Source organism: Parasteatoda tepidariorum, chromosome X1, assembly GCF_043381705.1.
Source record: "Parasteatoda tepidariorum isolate YZ-2023 chromosome X1, CAS_Ptep_4.0, whole genome shotgun sequence".
Taxonomy (NCBI): Eukaryota; Metazoa; Arthropoda; class Arachnida; order Araneae; family Theridiidae; genus Parasteatoda; species Parasteatoda tepidariorum.
In genome coordinates, this window is record NC_092214.1 from 31,129,074 (window position 1) to 31,149,967 (window position 20,894).

A 20,894-nucleotide genomic window follows, 5' to 3' on the forward strand; every position below is an offset into this window, starting at 1 on the left:
TATCCAAATAGATATTGATTTACATATTCAAATAGATATAGATATCCAAATAGATATTCAAAGTGATTGTTAAAATTTGCGTATACTATACGATCGGTGACGATGAGTTTTGGTCATCAATAATGGAATTTTAATTTATAAAATCATTGTCACTAACCATCAATTGACACAGATCTTCGTTAGTTATTTAAGGTTAAAATTTGCACATCAATTAAAATCGTTTTTGATATTTGTTGAAATTTAGCTAAATTTTAAAATTTTTACCAGTAATCACCGCTGTAATTAACACGGTACTTAGATCTTTGTGAGTCATTCAGCTTATAAATTTATCAGTCATTTAATATCGTTAATTATCTATGTTGAAATTAGCTCTTTAAATCTTTGTCAGTAACCATGTTAAATTGGCTCATAGATCGCTGTCAGTACCCATCATTCTTATTCAATTGGCACTTAGATGTTTGTCAGTTGCATACTGGTGTGATTTTCATATCGCTAAAAAATGTTGCCCGTCATCATTGTATTTTGAAAATTATTTCGCTTAAGATCGTTGTCTATCCTTATCGTTTTAGCTTTGGGAATTCGTTTATTATAAAATTTATTTGTTCATTAGTCCATAACTCCTTTTTGTTGCGGAAAGCTGTAATAATAAGCTGTTTTTTGTTTTTGTTTTGGCTGATTAAGCGAAGTCTTCCTCTCGTTGTTTATTTTAAACGATCTTTATTTTTTTGCAGTGGAAAACCTTGAAATTTCATTTTTGCGGCTGGGATAACGTCAGATTGATGTATCATTCTTTCATTTATTTTCTTGTACTGAAATCATCGCTATTAATGATTGCTTTTTAATGTGAAGCTACTTTCTTGGCGACTGTTTTGAAGTTTTACGTTTAATTCGGTATCTTTTTTTCAAAACGTGTTCAAAACGTTCTGTTCGTTTTTATATATTTCTTTTGATTATATTCATTTTTTTTATTGTTGGAATATTTTTGATTATCTCCAAATATTTTATTACATTCAATTTTTTTAATATTTTGTTGATAAGTTTATACTTTGAAGAGCCCCCCTTTGTATTAAGCAGTGAGATATTCAAATAAGAACATCACGGAACTAACGTATGAGATACACTTGACAGAAATCTTATTAGTTGACTGTAAAAATTTGAGTGGGAGCCTAAAATAATGCTACCGATAATAACGCTACTGATAATAACTTATCTTTAAGTAACTTGATCACTATTAGCTCCTGCACTGATCGGAAAAGCGAAGTGGATAAACATTTGTGGTTAAGATAAAGAAAAAAGAAAGACAGAAAATATAGACTTCTTATCTTTAGAAAGTGATAAGAAATGTGTCCTATTGGTTATTGTGTCTGGTGAACAAAGTATTCTAGCTCAGCATCCTTTTTTAATTTTAGTAAGAGTAAATTGTGGTATTTGAAAATGCTGTTTAAGTGTAATTGGGAAAAGGAATTGTTAAATCCTGTTTCTATTCTATTTAGCTCCAATTAAAAATTGTTCCAAAATAAATATTTTTCTCTAAATTTAGCTAAAACTGCTGCAACATGCAACAACTTCATTTTTTTTTCTTCGAAATTGTATTAGATTTGTTTAAAAAAGTTTTAGTAGTTAAATTGAAAAAATTGGTAGTTTTAATCAATTTTTTACTTTTGATATCGCAGTCCGACAAAACAAGGACACAAATCAATACATATTTATTTCTAATACGATTTCTAACTAATGAAAGTGAAATTGTGCAATGCGCAAAAAGAAAAAAAAAAGCTACCCTGAATAACTTTAGATTTAATGATCGGATCTTTATGTTCAAGGACTCAATCTTAATGGTTTGAGAGGGTGACCTCAAATATACTAATCAATTAGTACAGACGATATTTTAAGTTATGAAATCAGACGCAAAAATATACTTTCTTTGAATAAACATACCTTTTATTCAACTGATTCGGATTTCCGACCCTCAAAATATCAGGGGGAGCTGCAATCTGACAATTATGGTCCCCATTGTTTGGTCAGGAGAGCAATTTAAAGTTTGGGCCTCTTAATGTTAATTTTGTTTTTGCATATTTTACCATATCTCAAGATATTTTTGACTGAATTGAAATTTTTTTTAAACACAATTATAAAATTCGTTTTTCCAAAGATAATTCCATGTAAAAAATAAATTTTAGTAAATGTATTTTTTCTTTTATTAAACAATAGTCGTAAAATTTTTGAATTGTAAGTTATAAAATTTTGTATGTCATTTTAAATTATGTAATTTTACATGGCAAAATACAAAATTTAGATGAAATCGGATTCGAATTCTTGCGAAAGTTTTAAATATACGACTTTAAGATTCCCAGGGTTTGGTTGGCCTGATTTTTCTTGATAAATATATTTTGTCCTTATTTGTCCCGATTTTTAGCTTTTTGTTATGATATTCTTGATTTTCGTGCGCATTCAAAACATCCAATTTTCATTCAATAAATGCGCATATTAAAATAATAGATTTGAAAAATCGAAATCAAAAGATGTCGATTTTCCACTGAACATCTTTTCATTCGAATTAATAATGCTGGTAAAAATCGCTTAATTGGATTGTTTGAACTTAGGGACCGTCCCCTAAGAATATGTATGCTTTAAATTATGTTGATTAAAAAATTATTTTAATTAAATTATGCTTTAAATTATGCACAACAATGTTTCACTTGCTTTGTAAGTGGCCCTTCCAAGTAGATTAACGAAGGGCAGGGCTGTGTGCATATTTAATCAGGTTAGCAGCAAATAGGATAATTTTTATACAAACATTAGTTTTCTAAGCACTAATTTTTTTTTAATCAGTAAACTTAATAAGATATTTGCAGAAAATAAATACTTTTATTTATTCGAATTTATTTAAAAATAAAGAAACTGATGTTTTTTATTAAAAAAAACTATTGAAGAAAATTTAATGTTTAAACAAAAATTAAAACAAATCCATTATATACAAAATAAAATTCAATACTTATTTAGTATTATTTTTCATTTATTTCTATTTCTTGAATTATTAGAGGTTTTAAGAATTAAAAAAATATTTTCTTTTTAATTTTTTCCTGAAAAAATCACTTAAGATAAAAAAAAATTGAAGCAAAATAAATTACAAACAGTAAGCAGCTTTATATATATACTCTCATTTTCCTAAGTTTTTGAATTTGAATTTTTCACGAGGCAATAACATTATATTAAAGTATCGGGATTCTAAATATCACATACAAATGCATGGTGCCAACTACCGAATCAACAAAAAAAAACATTACGTTAAATTATGCACAAATAAATTGTATCAAATAGTGATTATTTAAATTTGCGATTAGAAATTCGCTTGTCATATTAACATCGTAGTTATAGTAACGGGATTGTAAAAATCACAGAGAAAAGCATCAAGCATTCAATAAAAAAAAAAAAAAATGAATATATGATGAAATTAGCACAAGTAAAGTGAGCCAAAGTCATTATTGAAATGCGAGATTTCAAATTCGCATTTCGAAATTGAAATCAGAATTTTTTAAAATATGTGAGAATACATCGCAGAAACTGCCGAAAAATGATCAGAAAAAAACTTAGATTTACAATGATATTGGCACAAATTAAGTACGGCAAAAAGTGATCCATTAAATGTGCGATTTATAACTCACGATTCGTAATAACGTAATAAATGTATCGGGAAAACACGTGGAAATTAGTAGTTATAAATTCTATTCGATCTAAACGTCACTTGGATTTATGATGAAATTGGAAATACAGTGCATGTCAAATTATTATTTAAATGGGTGATTTGAAATTTGTGTGCCCACGGGCAGTAGGTTGTGCACCCCTACTTTAAACTCACCACATTATTCAGTTTTTCACACTTTTGGAAATTGTCATTTTATGAGAGGAAACTCAATTTACAATTCTACATTATCAAGCCTTTGTTGTGTCGATCTGGAGGCAGGTCATTAACTTATTTATTATTTTCAGCAAAATTAAGGATTCTTGTTGGGGGAATTCTTTAACTCAAAACCATTGATTCGTCTCTTTCATCTGATTTAAATAATCTATTAATAAAAATAACCTATTTCAATCAACAATACAGTATTTATATTATCGACGTATTAAAGTGTGGTATCATCTGCTAAATTAATTTTGTGCAAAAATTTTAAGCATCGTATTCACTGTTTATTTAAGATTATTGATTCCCGTACTTAAAAATGATTTAATTGATGAAGTCTTTATTTTTCTCCTTATAAATTTGAATTAAAAATTGGTATGAGGGATTCCGATTTATTGATCTCAAAGTATTGAGAGTTGTTCAGTGTTCTATTTAATCAAATTATGTTGTGAAATATTATAAAAACTATTTTTATTGTTTGTTTACAATAAAATTTGATTTTATTATACTTACTTAGAGCAAATTATACTTTTTTTTAGTTTTTTGTTTGCCCTAATTACAAGGAGCTAATGCATAATATTTCAAAAAGTGCTCTAATTTTTGTTCTGATTTTTTTGAAAAATGTCTTGATTTTTCTTTGGTCAACCATATATGAGGCCTACTCTTAAGCAACCCCAAGGGGGAAGGGAGTAATAGTTTGGTATCATTGAATGTATCTTTTGAAAATACTCTGCTTGTATGTTTTTAGGTTTTTGATCTGATGTGTATTTTTAGAGAGATTCAAGTTTTCTTTTTGGACACCTTGAATCATATAATAATAATAATAAATGATAAATCATAGAAGTTATCAAGATTTGGATGTTTTCTGACTTTTGAATTTTGATTTTCTTCCAAATAGTCATTATTATTTTCTCCCCATTGTAATAGTACCTAATGCAAATAGTTTCGACATGTTGAAAAAAAGGACTTGAACTTATTTTTGCTGTATTAGTTATGCCTGTGTTTATTTCAATTGCATTTTTCTTTATTAGCACTATATCCTACTGCAAGCAAAATGTTTCTCAATTTTCTTTCTCTAAATGGAGTGGTACTTAGCATTTAATGAATAATTTTTATTTTTCTCTTGTTCTATTATCTATACTGTACAAAGGGGAAAAAAATACTTATTAAATTTTTTATTTAATAAGATTTTAATCCATAATGTTTCAAAAGGTAAATTTTAAAAATCTTAACTATATTAGATGTTTAAAAAAAGTAATGTATTCTCCCACCATAAATATTTGTTATTTTTGTTCTAAAACAAAAATTTATGCCATATTTCTCAATTTTTTTTAATTTTGATATGATGAGCTGGTTAGTAGGCAAGTGAGTTATTTAAAATATCTTACCAGGAGAGGGTCACAAATATCAAAATGCCCTTTGGAAATGCTTAAAATAATCATAAAACTGTGAAAAATGACTAGATTTTTTTAAAATTTCTGAAACTAGGGACAGAACATTTTTGCCTCCTAAATAAAGCCTTAGCTGACCTTTGGATCTAAGTAGAGTTTTAGTATGGCTAAATAAGTGTGGAGACCTCTAGATTAGAATATATTGATTACGAGGCTGTATATTTTATTCTCAAATGCTTTTATGAATATTTATTATTGTATTAGGCATTGTTAACAAGCTTTTGATACGTAAAATTTTTTTAAGCATTTAATTCAAAAAAATATTTATTCTGACTATTTATTTCAATCTGTTTCTCTTTTATAGAACCATGTCTGGTGCAAATGAAGTTAAAGTTAATGGAGTGGTGGAGGAGAATGGTCCTGTTCCAACATATGATCCAGATGATCCTGAATGTCAAAAACAAATGTGGAGACCTGCAGACATAAATCAAGATATGAAGGAGATGGAAAGGAGAAAACGAGTGGATATCATCATGAATAGGTTACTTTTGATTATATATGCCAGTAGTCACTAAAGAATGTGGAAATATAATTATATTTTTAAAATATATTTTTTATAAGATGTGAGTCTCCCATATTACAGATTATCAGTTACAGTTAATCAGTTACAGTATTTTAAAATTATGCAGTGTTCTTTTTAAGTATCTTTCTTAATCTGTCTTTGGAATCAATATTTTATCGATAATGAATTCTCTTTTATTCATTGTTGGGAAACCCAGTGAGATATAAACCTCATGTGGTACAATCCCACTATTTAACATTAAGAAAAAAGGACAAATTAAGTTAGATATTAGAAAATTAAAACTGTTTTTGAATTGTTAAATTTATTGGGTTACTCTGTATCAAGTATTGTTATTTCCAAGTTTGAAAAAATGTATTGCACATGTACTTAGACTTGCCAAATTAAGTTCTGAAAAGTTTCAGATAAAGAATTTATAAATATGAAATAAAAGAAATTATGAAAAATAAAAAAAATGAAAATTGTGAAAAATATGACAACCAAAGCTGATGTCTTCAGGAGGTACCAGCTCCGGAAGCCATAAATACAAAACCTTTTCTATCGAGAGAGCACTGCAAATGTCTAAATTGCTCTCTTTGTACCCCAAAGGTTTTACCAAAGTCCAGGAAGAGAAATTACATTACGAAATATAAAATACATTAAGCAAATACAAAAATATAAAATCAAAACTAATACTTAAGAATAAAACGCTCGTATTTGAACGTATTTGAAAACTTTCACAAAATACTTTCTCTTAAAACTTTATTTTTGTATCCCGTAGGAAACAATAAATTCATAGTTTTGTATTGATTTTTTAATAAAATTTTTAATTTTTCACGTTATGTCTACATTTTCACAAAATAGGTACCTCTCAGAAAAACCTAAACAGATCCCTGAAAACATATCCTATAACCAAATTATAATACTGACTACCAAGCAACTACCGTATTTTTCATTTTTTGTTTGTTTGTTTCAATTCCTTTGGGAATTTCAGCTGCATATCGCGTTTTTCCACCGGAAGTATAGTTTTTAATTGCTTTAATTATTTTGAATTCTTTTCTAATTAAATATGAAATATTTATTTAGCTCAGAAAAGACTTGAATTTGTAATTAGTTTCTGTAAAAGAATATGTTCCTGAAAAGTTATGACATAAAAATTAACACTTGGCAAATCCAAAGCTGTTTAGAATATGAAAATTGATCTAAGTACAACACAGATATAAAGTTCTTAGAAAAAGAAAAATACACATTTTGATACAGATTATAGTAATTTCCAAAATATTTTGTCAAATCTAATAACTTTCCTTGTTTTTGATATACTACCTAGTCTCTGTAAAATCCTGATGAAGCATTTACTTGTCACTAAGTTATGCTATGCCAAGAATTGGAGCAGGTAGAAAAATGTTGATTTTGGTTGAAATTAGTAAATCCATTTGTATTTAAAGAAAAAATAATCAGGTTAAACACTGTAGCAATTAGAATAAACTTCTTATTTTCTTGAAACAGCAGTAAGGAGCTTTCATTTGTTAATAATGACTATTTTATCAAATAAAATATCAAAACACAAATTTAGAATCGTGGAAAAGAATAGGCAACTGAGAGGAAAAGGACTCCTAATAATGAACACCTTCTCTTTTAAATTATAAAGTATAGTGGTTTTTAGACGCTATAAGCATTTTCTCAAGATGAGTAAGCTGATTTGGCTAGTAATAGTTATTGATTATTGCTTAGGTACTTTTTTTCACAGTTTCTCTGCCTCTTATGAATTTGGAATTCAAATTAAGCTGACAGTAAAAATATAAAGACAAACTATTTTGGTAAATCATTTAGGAATTCTCTCCCTGATTGCTATCGCTTGCCAAAATCTGGAACAGCTTGCACAGTTTTTTTCCAGATTGCTTTGCCTTTTAAACCCGCTTAATTGGCTCTTTACATAAAAAATAATAAACACTAATTTTACAGTTTGTATAAACTAAGGAAATTATTATAATTGGCTCTTTACATAAAAAATAATAAACTAGTTTTACAGTTTGTATAAACTAAGGAAATTATTATAAAATAATGTATAAATAATGAAAGTATTGTTAAATCTAGACGAGCATAGAACATATATTTTATCGTTAACAAAAAAAGATAATTTGATTCCAAAAAAGCAATTTGAAATAACTTTATTTAAAAAAAAAAATGAATTTAAGTGCCTTTTAGCATTTATTTATTTTTTTAAATATTAATATAATTATAATAAAATTTTTTAAAATAACTTAAATATAATATAATTTTTTAAAATAGCTTCTGTAGCAGGAGTTATTTGCACTTATAAAAACACGGAATTATTTGTCTCTGTTGCTGAATGGAAGTGAAGTCTGCAACAGAAGTTATATTAATTTTTTTTTAAATGGATACACATTCCTAGCATCCTTGCAAGGGAAATGTATTTTTTTTGAATAAATATATATTGATTTAATTAATTCAGAATTGATAGAGTTGTAGTTATTCCTCATATTTAGATGTCTTATGATTGTTAGTTATTTAATGAAGAAATAATCTGGAGTGTAAGTTTATTTTTAGTTAAATGCCTATTTCAACAACCTATCAAGAAATGTATTCCTCAAGATAAACACAAGTTTCATAACCCTGATTTGCACTAGTGGTATTTCTTTTATGTTTTCTCATTCTTTTTATTTTTTTCATCAGAATTAGTTTAATTTTTGTTTTTGTTTTTTCCTTTGAGGTTGAAGTCATGTTCTCAAAATTTTTTACTTTGCTTTTGTCTTCTGAAAAATATCTTGTTCAAATTAACTTCTATTCTGTCCAATTCTACTTCAATATCAATTCTAATTACAACTAATTTATTTAAAAAGTCTGAACACAGTTTATGGTGAAAATATCTTAATTCTATATCAAGAAAGTGAGCTTTTCTTTTTACTTCATGGTACACTTAAGAATCTCCGCCTTAGATGTAATTAAATATATGTTATACGAAGACTTAAGTTAATATCTAACACATGTTATGCTACTAGGTTAATTAACTGCTAATGAACTGTTTTCCTGTTATTAGATTTATAGAAGCTGATAAAAATCTAATTTGTTTTTTTCCTTTAGATTTTATTATTTCTAATTAAATTGTTATTCCATATTATATAATTCTATGCATTGAAAATTTTTTTTCTTCTTCTTCTTACTTCTAATTTTTTGTTTTACAGTCAAGTTTTCCGTGAGGAATTAGAGAGGATTATAGAATCCCAGATTAATGAAGGATACCTTCCCGCCAATTTAGCTGCATTGCAACAGGTGACAGACTTGTTATTACCTAATCGTCAGTCATCTGGGCTTCGATCTGGACATTGTGTAATTCCTATTAATGATATTAGAGGTGTAGATGGTATTCGTTATACTAAGATTGAAAAACTGCTTAGATGCAAATTAGCTGCTCTGTACAGATTAATTCATTTATATGGCTGGTCGCAATCGATATATAATCATATTACGGTAAGTAATACTAAGCTTCTTTTGTTTCTTGTGCTAATGTTTAAAAATTATGACCAGGGGTCCTAGACGTTTTGTGAAAGGTCCTGTTTTTGTAAAATTGTGAAAAAACTACTCAATTTGTAAATATAAAATAAGCGTCAAGTCACATTCTTTCAACCAGGGTCCTGCCTTTGTGAATTTGTGCAAATAGGGTCCTGTCATAGCAAAAATTGCTAAAAACCTTTTCGAGAAGTTTTTAAATTGTAAATGGAGAAGATTCTGCTCAACAATTGCTGCTACTAAATTAGAGATGCAACATACAAATATTTGGTATTTAGCCATTACTGCTCAACACAGAATATTCATTTCGGACGAATAAGGGAAACAAAATCACTCACATTTTTAATAATTTCAATTGACATATTTTAAATAACACAACTTAGTTATGTATCACTTTTAATGTGTTACACATTAAGTAAATTTAAACAATTCTTAAATTTATAATATTTTACTTAGAAAATTGCCTAAAATTAATTTTTATTTACATGATATTCTATTAATTCTATGAATAAATATAAATTGGTCAATTTATTTTCAAAAAAAAAAAATATCACTTAATGTCAGGGTTTGTTGATTTAAATCACGATTTAAATCATAATTTAAATCAAAAGATTTTTTTAAAAAAATCATCGATTTAAATCCACTGATTTTTTAATATATATTGATTTTAAAAGTTAAAAAACAGTGTTTTAACTTATTGATACTTTTCTTTTCTTAGTTATAAAATTTATTTTAAATAAATTGCTGCATTAATTAATTTTAGTAAATGAAATTACTTTCGTTCTTGGTGTGTGTTAAATTCCAACAACTGTGAAATTGCAAATAAAATGTTAGTTAAAATTCTACTGTTTGATTGAAAAAGCATAGACTTAAAATCTACATTATATTTTATTGGTGGTAAATGTATATTTCTAAAGCTTGAGGTTATATTGAAAAGAAATTACCCTAATATGCCAAAAATAGAAAGAAAGAAAAAGGGTGATGAATTCAGATTATTTTCCTGATATAGTGAATTTCTTCCCTTTCAAAGTTTATTTGAAGCAGTAGAGTTATTAACTGATATTTTTTTCTCATATGTTTGCAGTATCTTTGACATTATCAGACTTTCCATTAAGAAATTTTGTGGAAAAAAAAATCCAATAAGTACATAGATTTTTTAAAAACATTTTTGGACTTAACTTATCTATTTTGATATAGGATTAAAAATGAATATTTTAATGTAAAAATATATGATTTAAATATTTTTATTGTCATTAAAAATCAAGAGAATAAAAAATCTCAATTTTAAATTAAAATTATGGTTCGCTAATTGAAACTTTGTTTTAATAGTTAAAGAACAGGGGTCTGTCCAAGCCAAATTTACTACAGTTAAGCGGTTGATTCACAAATTCAATTTTAATAAAAACGGTGGTTTCACAAAATACTTTTTCTTAAAATTTTATTTTTTTGTCTCATAAGAAACGATAAATCCATATTTTTGTGTTGATTTTTTAATATAATTTTTAATTTTCACGAGTTATGTCTAATTTTTCACAAAGTAAGTATCTCGCCGAAAAACCTAGACAGACCCCTGAAGTTTTCTTTAAATTCTCTATTTGATCTAGTCTCTAAATTTCAATCATGTAATTATTTCAAAATGGTTGCTATGCATTCAAAGCTATGTATTATAATAAAAAATTAGTAAGTTAGAAAGCTTCTAAAATATTGTTATAATACAGTTTTAATATTAATTTTGATTACACACTTATAAAGTTTTTCTAATCATAAATCATCATTTAATCATGAATCATAAAGTTCTTACAATGTATTTGAATAAAAATAAAAAAAATCTGATTTAAATAAAAAAAAAATCAGATTTAAATCACGAACCCTGCTTAATATTAATAAGAATGTGTACACAATGTTTGTAAAAGTAGAAATATTTCCTTAGAATACTACATTTGGAATTTAAACTTAGGGAAACTTGGAAAGCATAGTTAGAACGGTCTTTCTTTTTTTCACCCCCTTCCCCAAAAAGGGTTTATTCGATTAACGAAACAATAATGAAGATAAACATATTTGCGAAGGGTCCAATTAAAAGATAAATTATTTTGTGAAGGATCTGTTTTTATAAAAAGATATTTCGTGAAGGGTTTATTAACGGACCCAAATTTCTTCTACACTTGCATATAACCCTGATGACCTGCATATAAAATTTGAATATAAACATTCTGCTCTTTGCTGGAATTCAATCTGTGAGTTTTAAGTGATCAGATATATCTATTTTACAGCATCAGTAATTGCATACAGAGAGCTGCTGTCTTGAAATGCTTATTTTTCAAGCTTGGTTCCTCACTTTTTCTAGTTTTCTGGTTTCTTAAAATATTTTATGTGTGGCATCATTTATTTCTAGTAGAGATTGAAAAATTTCTGAATTAAAAGATATTAAACTATTTATATCACTTTAAACTGTTTTCAATTAAAAACCCCAAATTTCCTAAAATCAGTTAGAGCTGCAAAAAACAAAAAAAAACAAATATATATATATATTTANATATATATATATATATATATATATATATATATATATATATATATATATATATATATATATATATATATATATATATATATATATATATATATATATATATATATATATATATATATATATATATATATATATATATATATATATATATATATATATATATATATATATATATATATATATATATATATATATATATATATATATATATATATATATATATATATATATATATATATATATATATATATATATATATATATATATATATATATATATATATATATATATATATATATATATATATATATATATATATATATATATATATATATATATATATATATATATATATATATATATATATATATATATATATATATATATATATATATATATATATATATATATATATATATATATATATATATATATATATATATATATATATATATATATATATATATATATATATATATATATATATATAGATATATATATATATATATATATATATATATATATATATATATGACTGATTCTGATTAAATTATGTATTTTTGTAGACTTTTATACTAATTGAATGTTTATTACTTTCCTTTGTATGTTATACAGTCAGAAATTATTTTCTTCATTTTAAGGTACGGGTTAGTCAAGATCTTGAACACTTTTTATTGAATCCTTTTGGACTTCAATATCCTGAAGTTACAGCATCGTCTCTACTTAAAGTTGATATGCAAGGAAATGTTATTGATCCTGGTTCTACTGCATTTTCTTTTAATCGAGCTGGGTATGTATTACATTCTGCTGTGCATTCCGCCAGGCCAGATGTCCGATGTGTGATTCATGTTCATGTTCCATGCGTCATTGCTGTAAGTATAAAATTTTCACTACAGTAATCTGAATACAAAAGTTAGCTATTATTGATATATTCACTTTATCTCAATATTCATTATGGTGCTGGAATTTGTTTTGTATTAACTCTTATATGCATAAACAGCATTGGTTTAGTGTAGTGATTTTTAACTCTATTGCATTTCATTATTCATTACTTGCGATTATTTCTAATTTTTTAAAATTTTCTTTTAACAAATAATTTAATTTTTACATTTTGAAGTGAAATTTCTTTGCTAGTCGAGAATTAATTTCTTAACTCTTCAAGATGCTATATGAGTGAACATATTTTTTTTGTAAATTGTTTTTGTACAGTTAAATTTGTTATTATTAAGATTGGTGGCATTTTCTAACTTTCAAAAAAAAAAAGTTAATGTCTAAGTGCTTATTGAACAGGTTCTTATACCTTTCATCTTATTTTCTTTTTATTGCTAATGTTTATTCTAATAGTTATAAAGGAAACTCAAGTATAACTATTTGAATAGGTTTCAATGTTTAAATAATCTCTAAAAACTGAAGTGGTAATATATATTTATCAATGGGAAAGCTTATTTGCTTCGAAAGAAAATTGTGAGATATAAATTTTTTATTTTAGAATCAAATTCTAAAGTGTTTGAGGGTATGTTAAGTTCTTCCAAAGACAATGTTTCAAAGTAGTTATTTCATTTCATAAATTTTTAAGTGTTACACATTTGAAAGAACTATTTATGTTAAATAAATAATTCCTTGAAACTGAAGTGAAAAGATGTACTTGTTAATGTAAAATTTAAATTATAAAAGAGGAGAAATAAGACATGTTTATGCACTGAAATAGGTGCCCATTTTGGAGACTCACCTGACATGAATGAAAAAAATTAAAACAGATTAAAAAGGAAAACACAAAGTTAAAAATTAGAAATAAAAAAATTAGGAAAAACAAAACTAGAAACTTCGGTCACATCTGGTAAATTTTGAAAATGGACACCTATTTTTGTGAGCTCGAAGCATCAACTTTTCCCACCTTTTTAACTTTTGAAGCATCCGCAGTTTACATTAACAAACTACTTGCATTGTTTTTCGTTTTCTTTTTATTCAAAAATTCTTTTAAGATATCTAACCTCAAAATGCAATTTTAACCTTTCGCGCATTAACTCCAGAGTTCAAGGTACAATTTGTTTGCATATTTGCACATAAAACCAGTTTCCTCCAATGTTATAAAAGTAGAAAATTATTTAAATATTTAGGATTAAAAAAGGTTTTTGTTTTTGAATTATTAAAATAAGTTTGATCCACATTACTAGTTATTGCTTCATAAAACATAGTCTCCATTTAAATATATTCTGAAAAATATACATTTCCAACACATAAGTCATGCCAAATTTTCTCCATAAACCAAATTAAAACTTAGTATATTTGTAATCAGTTTTATTTTAATTACTGTTATCCTAGCATGCTAAGTATTAACATACATGATAAACATTTTTTTATTTTTGTTTCAGGTTTCATCCATGAAAACTGGTCTCCTTGCAGTTTCTCAGGAAGCTGCTTTAATTGGTGATGTTAGCTATCATGATTATAATGGTATACTTGTTGATGCAGAAGAACGAGAGTCTATTGCACGTGATCTTGGACCAGTAAACAAAGTTATGATTCTCCGGAATCACGGCTGCTGCGTAATGGGAGAAAGCATAGAAGAAGCTCTATTTTATCTTCAAAATCTTATTTTGGCCTGTGAAGCCCAGGTAAATAGTTCTTTGCTTTGGTAGTTGGTTGTTAAACACAGGAAAAAATTTCAAGTTGTGTGTTTGACAAAAAAGTTGCCAAACTCAAAGAAGTTGCCAATTGATATAAAAATTAAATTATCAAACTCTTAGTGTTAACATTAAGAACAGTCTCATCAGCCATATAGTTTTGGAGAGCATTTTTTTGTATACATAAAAAAAGTTTTAGCTATAATGTTAAAACACTTTTCCCTTAACTTTTTTCTTTTAAAAAGATTTATGTAGGATATTCCTAGTTATAATTTTCTTTTCTGAGGTTTACACTTATTTCTTTAAAAAAAATTCATTCTTTTATTAAAAAAAATTTTAAAACTGTGTCAACTTTTTCTTTTTTAAGTGATTGTTTTTGGCTGCTACCAAAACATTCATGGCAAGATGCCTTGACGTTAGCAGGTGGAGCAACGTTTATTTGTCGACATACTCAAAAGCATTGATTGACTGACTTTATTTGTTAAAATTTGGAGGTTTACATTAGTGTCTTTTTCTCTTTTGGTGATTACTATGATTTGGCAGGAGACAGTATCATCACATTGTATGTTAAGAGAAAAATTTACTTATTTTTAAGCTTTTAATCGTGACATTTACATTGTACTACTTAAACATATATGCATATTTTATTATATCGATATATTTTGCTTTGGCTTTGTTAATACACTATTAGAAAACACTCTAAAATATGGATATAATCATGTGAGCTGATGAGATCTTTTCGTTTTTTTTAAAAAATATTTTTAATTTTTCTTTTCTTTTAAAATATTTCTTTCCCATGTGTTCTTTGTATTTATATCATATTATATATCTATATACACAGTGAAACTTCCTGTTATGGACACTCCTGCAAAACGGACACTGCTCAATACAGACATATTTATAATTTCCCGGGAATCTTCTTTGAATAAACCATTATGTACATTCTCCCCAAAGCGGACATTCCCGTAACCAGACGCTGACAGTTATTTTTGTCCTGAAACGTTATTTTCCATCTCTTCAAACCGGACTCTACTTTTTCTAAATTTAAAAAAGAAATATTATTTCTGCTCTAAATTGCAAGAAACAAAATATGGAACTTTTAACCATTTTTAAAGCATGCAAATTTTTTGCCTTAACTATAACTAAAAATATTGCTAAGTTATTTCACTACTAAAGAATCAATCTTTCTCCTGTCACATTGACTTATCTTTGCAAAGGAAGGAGAGAAAATGATACTGCTTTTGTCAAATAATTCGGACACCGGTATTTTTTGATCTTTTTATCTGGACAACACAGGTTATGAGACCCCTCAAGTTGAAATGACGTCTTAAATGTTCTCAATGCTTCTTCACAACTGAAAATTTCTCTCATTTCCTTATGAATCTGCAGACTGTATTTAACACATCTGTGGTTAAAAAAAAGAACAGAAGTATAATCTTCGAAGTGTTCATATAAATGAAACATTTATTCAGACACTTGATAGATGATCAGTTGTGAATAATGAACTGCTTAGGTCCTCATGACTTAATGGTATAAATTTTTTTTTTCCTTCTGTGAATAGTGGGAGGTTTTTTTTTCAAGAAGTTATGGACCAAGTTTCCTATCAAGTGATAGGTAGGTGTTAGGGAATGTAAACCTGATAATTTAAACTGACTGAGGACGAAAAGCTCCTATTTGGTATCATGTTTAACTTGAATATCTGTACTAATAGGAAAATTATATCCATTTATCTGTAGCTACATCTAAAATTATGTATTTATATCAAACTTTTTTAAATTTTCTTTTTATTGAAAAACAGTTTTTTAAAATTGAAATAAATATCCTTGTAGATAGTTATTGTTGATTATTATTCTACATTTATCAAAATATTCTAAAAACAATTTATGTTAAACTTCGTTTTTAAGGTACCCTCCCTGTAAACTAACAACTCTCATAAATGGACAATTTTTTCGGTCCTTAGAATGTTTGCTTGATCGAGGTTTCACTGTATATATTTATATTTGTATATATTTATACAGAGTTGTCCCGAATTCATGGTACAAACTTGAAGGGTAGGTACAGGACATAAAAACATGTATGTATTGTATAGTAATGTATGGATGCAAGTGATGTAGTGAGGTGCAAACATAAAAAATAAGAAGACAATGTTTATTGAAAGTGTCGTTGACAAGTGTAATGTTTACAATAGCTGTTCACAATTGCGTCAACCGGTAGCGATACATGTTTGACAGGGTCTGTAGAGCGATTGGCGCACACATGCAGCAATGAGATCCTCTCCTGAGTCTAGTGGAGTCACATAAACAAGATTCTTAAGAGGTCTCCATAAAAGGAAATCGAAGCTTGAAAAATCGGGACATCAGGGTGGCCAATGAACTTGTCCACCACACCTCAAACTTGGCATTCAGGCAAGTGCGCATTTCAGTGGGCTGGTGCCTCATCATGCTGAAACCACATGTGGTTATGAATGACAATCGGGAACATCCTGCAGTAGTTCTGGTAACACCTGTTCCAGAAGAAAAAAAATAACATTCAGCATTAAGTCTCGTCAGTAGTAAGTATGGGCCAATCAAAAAGTTGTTGATAATACCTGCTCACACAAAAGAATCGTTGATACTCATGTAGACATGCTGCATGTGGATTCTCAGTTGTCCACACATGGGAATTGCTTGCACTAAAGACACCTTCACATGTAGACGTCGCTTCATCTGTAAATAGCACATGAGCTATGAAATCAGGCTGCAGTACATATTGCTGTATCACCCACTGGCAGAAATTCATGCATACAGCTCTTCGTCGACCAGCTTCTTGTCTGGTGATGTGGAACAAACCTGTTTCACAAAGTTGAAGATTTAGCCGCTGAAAAATTCTGCCACCCGGCATTCGTCGCTCAAGAAACTGTACTTGATACATTATTAGCGCAGTTCTGGTGTTACCATTTGCACGGCCTTGCATGTAATGCTACTTGTACGGCATATTTAGTCTTTCGTCGTAGGCATCAGCACAATTGCGAATGGCACGCTCCCCTACTGGGATGCATCACGTTGAGCGGCGGCTAGACATATACTCTTCTCCTGTTTGCCCCTCACCGTGTCACGCCCATACATTCCTACAAAATATTGATTTTTGCAATGTCCTGTCCTGTATCTACCCTTAAAGTTTGTACCATGAATTCAGGACCACCCTGTATATGTATATATATATATATATATATATATATATGACTGTGTCTGCTGTGATTTTTGGAGTAAACGTTATCTCTTAAGAAAATAAATCCGGTGTAATTTTGGTAAGACATTCAATCTAGCTTGATGGAATTTCCTTTAAATGTCAACTTTCATTTAGATATTTAGTAAGCAGATTGAGCCAAATAAAATCAATCAAACAAATGAGAAAATAATCAGGATAAGTCAACAAATATTTTAATTATGTGAGTTACAAGCAGTACAAATAAATAAAAATCATAATAAAAAAAGAAATTTACTATTGTTTGGTTTTACTGTGCTAATCTTATCTCGTAAAGTTGACAAGTGTAGCGCTTCTTTCTCTTTGAGATGTTTCAGTTTCGATTGCTTCGTATTCGTGAGAATCCATTCAATGGGAGTTTCTAGTTCCCATGAATAATTACGTTACATTCCCCGCAAGACATCGAACCATCAAAAACAAGACCCGTATTTTATTTTTTTTCTAAACTGATGATAATAAAGACTACGTTTTGCTATTACCATCTAAGTTATGTGATATTTAGCTATTAAAAATTAGCTCTGGAATTTCTATACGTTGGATCTGAATGCTTTGAACATAATCCCAAGTTTTGAGCGTTATAAATTGTCTGATGGCTAGTTTTTTTTTACCCTAATAAACTCAAATTAGTTGAATTTCANAATTTTTAAAAAATGAATCTTCAACGATCATAATTCTTTTGTTTTTATTTTTAAGAAATTAAACCTTACTTTGTTTTTTCGTTCAGAATTCGGTAATTATTCAATTTAACTTTATTATTTATGTGAAATAATAATGATAAAAACTAATGTTGTTTTAAAAGTGTTTTTTTTTGTTTAATTTATTTAATACTTTGTTTTAAGCATACAAATAATTTTTAAAGAACTTATTTTTTAAATTTTCTGTCTATAATGTTAAGTAAATATATTGATAGATTTCAATTTTATTTATTTTTTTATTTATTTTTAAGCTAAGAAATCTCGTTATTTGCGCTATCATTTTTAGAAAATATAACATTAATATCTTTCTTAAGCAAAACATATACATCAAATTCATAAATGGGTTTAAATCAATCTGAGTATGAAGTTTTAATAGAAATCCGACTTTCTGCGCCTTACAAGTAAATGAATTTCACAAATACTATATCGCGATGCAAGACTGACGATGCATCACAATATAAAATTTCTTATATCGCCCAGTCCTAGTGTGTGTATATATGTATGTATATGTATGTATATATGTGTGTACATATATATACAGTACCGGTCATAAGTTTAGACTCGTATGTATTACAAAACTTTCAAAAATAGCTAAATATTTCTGACCTATATGTGTATTTTATCAAACTTTGTAAAACTCTATTTCTATTTAAAACTGTTAAGAATTTTTTCATTTTGTATCTATTTTGTTGATTACGAAAGGAATGAAAGTGCATGTAAATGCCTATTCTAAAAAGAGTGTACTTTATTTAAAAAAATGCCATTAATTTTTAGTTTATAAACAATTTACTTTTAATCTCTTTTTGTAAGGTTTATTATAAATTAAGTTCATGTACATAACACATTTAAAATTTTGATATAATAGCCTTCATTTGAGAGAATAACTGGTACATGTTAACCTTTGTTTTTAACAAAGGTTAACATTATATACTATTTATTACAGAAATATGAGTCAAAAACCAGAAATAAGTGTCAAAACATGTGCAGTTATTATTGCACTTCATGGAGAAGGCTATTCATGTAGACAGTTTGCCTCTAAAACTAATGTTTTCCAGACCACTGTTGTCAGAATTTTGCAAAGGAAGAAAGAAACTGGCCAAAATAAGAACCGCCAATGATCAGGGAGACCTATAATGAAGTCCAAATGTGAGGATAAGTTTATTTGCATTTAAAGTAAGCGCCAGCGGACTCAAACAGCATCAGAAATCCGTAAGGAATTGAATGCTACTAAGCTGAAAACAGTGTCAGTAATTACTGTACAATGTGACTGGTTTAAAAAGTTATGTAGCTGCTAGAAAACCTCTTTTGAAAATACAAAGCATTGTTAAACTATGGAAATGAGCTAAAAACATGTTAACTGGTCTTTAGAACAGTAGTCAAATGTTTTGTTTACTGATGAGTCAAAATTTTAGTTTGGAAGCAAACAAAGGAAGTATGTTCATCGTTTAGTTGGTGAACGTTTGACAAATCAATGTTTACTACCAACTGTAAAGCATGGTACTGGTTCAGTCATGGTTTATGGATGTTTTGCTAGTGACAAAGTTTGAAATCTTGTTTGAATAGAGGGAATTATGGATTAAAAGTATCATCACAGAATATTGCAGTGTCACGCTTTTCCGTATATAACAGAGAATCGTTGGTCTTTGGTTTGTTTTTTAACAAGATAACGATCCGAAACATTCATCGAAATTGTGTAGAAACTACATTGCATCAAATGAAAATAAAAAACTACTGAAATACATGGATTGGCACCCTCAATTCCAAGATATTAATCCTATTGAGCTATTGTGGAATTAACTAGCTAGAAGTATTAGAAAAATGCGATGTACCAAACAAAACAAACTTTGGGAATTTTTACTTAGTTGTTGGAACAAGATCTCAGCTAGAACATTGCAAAAACTAATAGAAAGAGTGCCAAAAATATGTGCTGCTGTGATTAATGCTAATGGAGGATATTTCAAAGTCTAAAACATTGGACAAAATTCATAAGTTGAACATAAAATTATAGTTCTTACTACGTAAGTGTACCTATAATTATGAAATTAAAGTTAATTTGCTGAGATTTTCAGTTTAAAAACCTTGTAATTTGTTTATTTTTAAAAATTCAAGAGCGAGTCTAAACTTATGACCCGTGGTGTGTGTGTATATGTGTGTGTGTATATATGTATATATATATATACATCAAATTCATANATTATGTATTACAGCGGTTTCGATTTTTTTCGGCTACGGAACTCTAAATAATCAAATTTTTTCGGCGGAATCCTTACTTTATAAATAAAGTTTATATAAGTAAATGTGAACGTAATAACCTCTAAAAACTATTTTCCAAATATTTTAATTAGAGAAGATTTTTCATCATTTTATCATTATTCTTAAATTAGATTTTATGATCCAACTGTTAAATTTGCAGTCCTTGTGCTACA

The 20,894-nt window shown here is 27.5% G+C and overlaps 1 protein-coding gene across 15 annotated transcripts in view; it reads left to right on the forward strand.

Annotated features, from left to right (window-relative positions):
* Nucleotides 1-20,894, forward strand: part of LOC107445917 (protein hu-li tai shao) — a 72,097-nt gene that overhangs the window by 20,722 nt on the left and 30,481 nt on the right. For all 15 annotated transcript variants that reach the window (XM_016060409.3, XM_071187618.1, XM_071187622.1 and 12 more), the window contains 4 exons: nt 5,654-5,830; nt 9,052-9,337; nt 12,548-12,778; nt 14,279-14,521. In XM_016060409.3, the coding sequence (XP_015915895.1) occupies nt 5,658-5,830; nt 9,052-9,337; nt 12,548-12,778; nt 14,279-14,521 (933 nt within the window). In that variant the 5' untranslated portion in view covers nt 5,654-5,657. The remainder of the gene's footprint in view (nt 1-5,653; nt 5,831-9,051; nt 9,338-12,547; nt 12,779-14,278; nt 14,522-20,894) is intronic.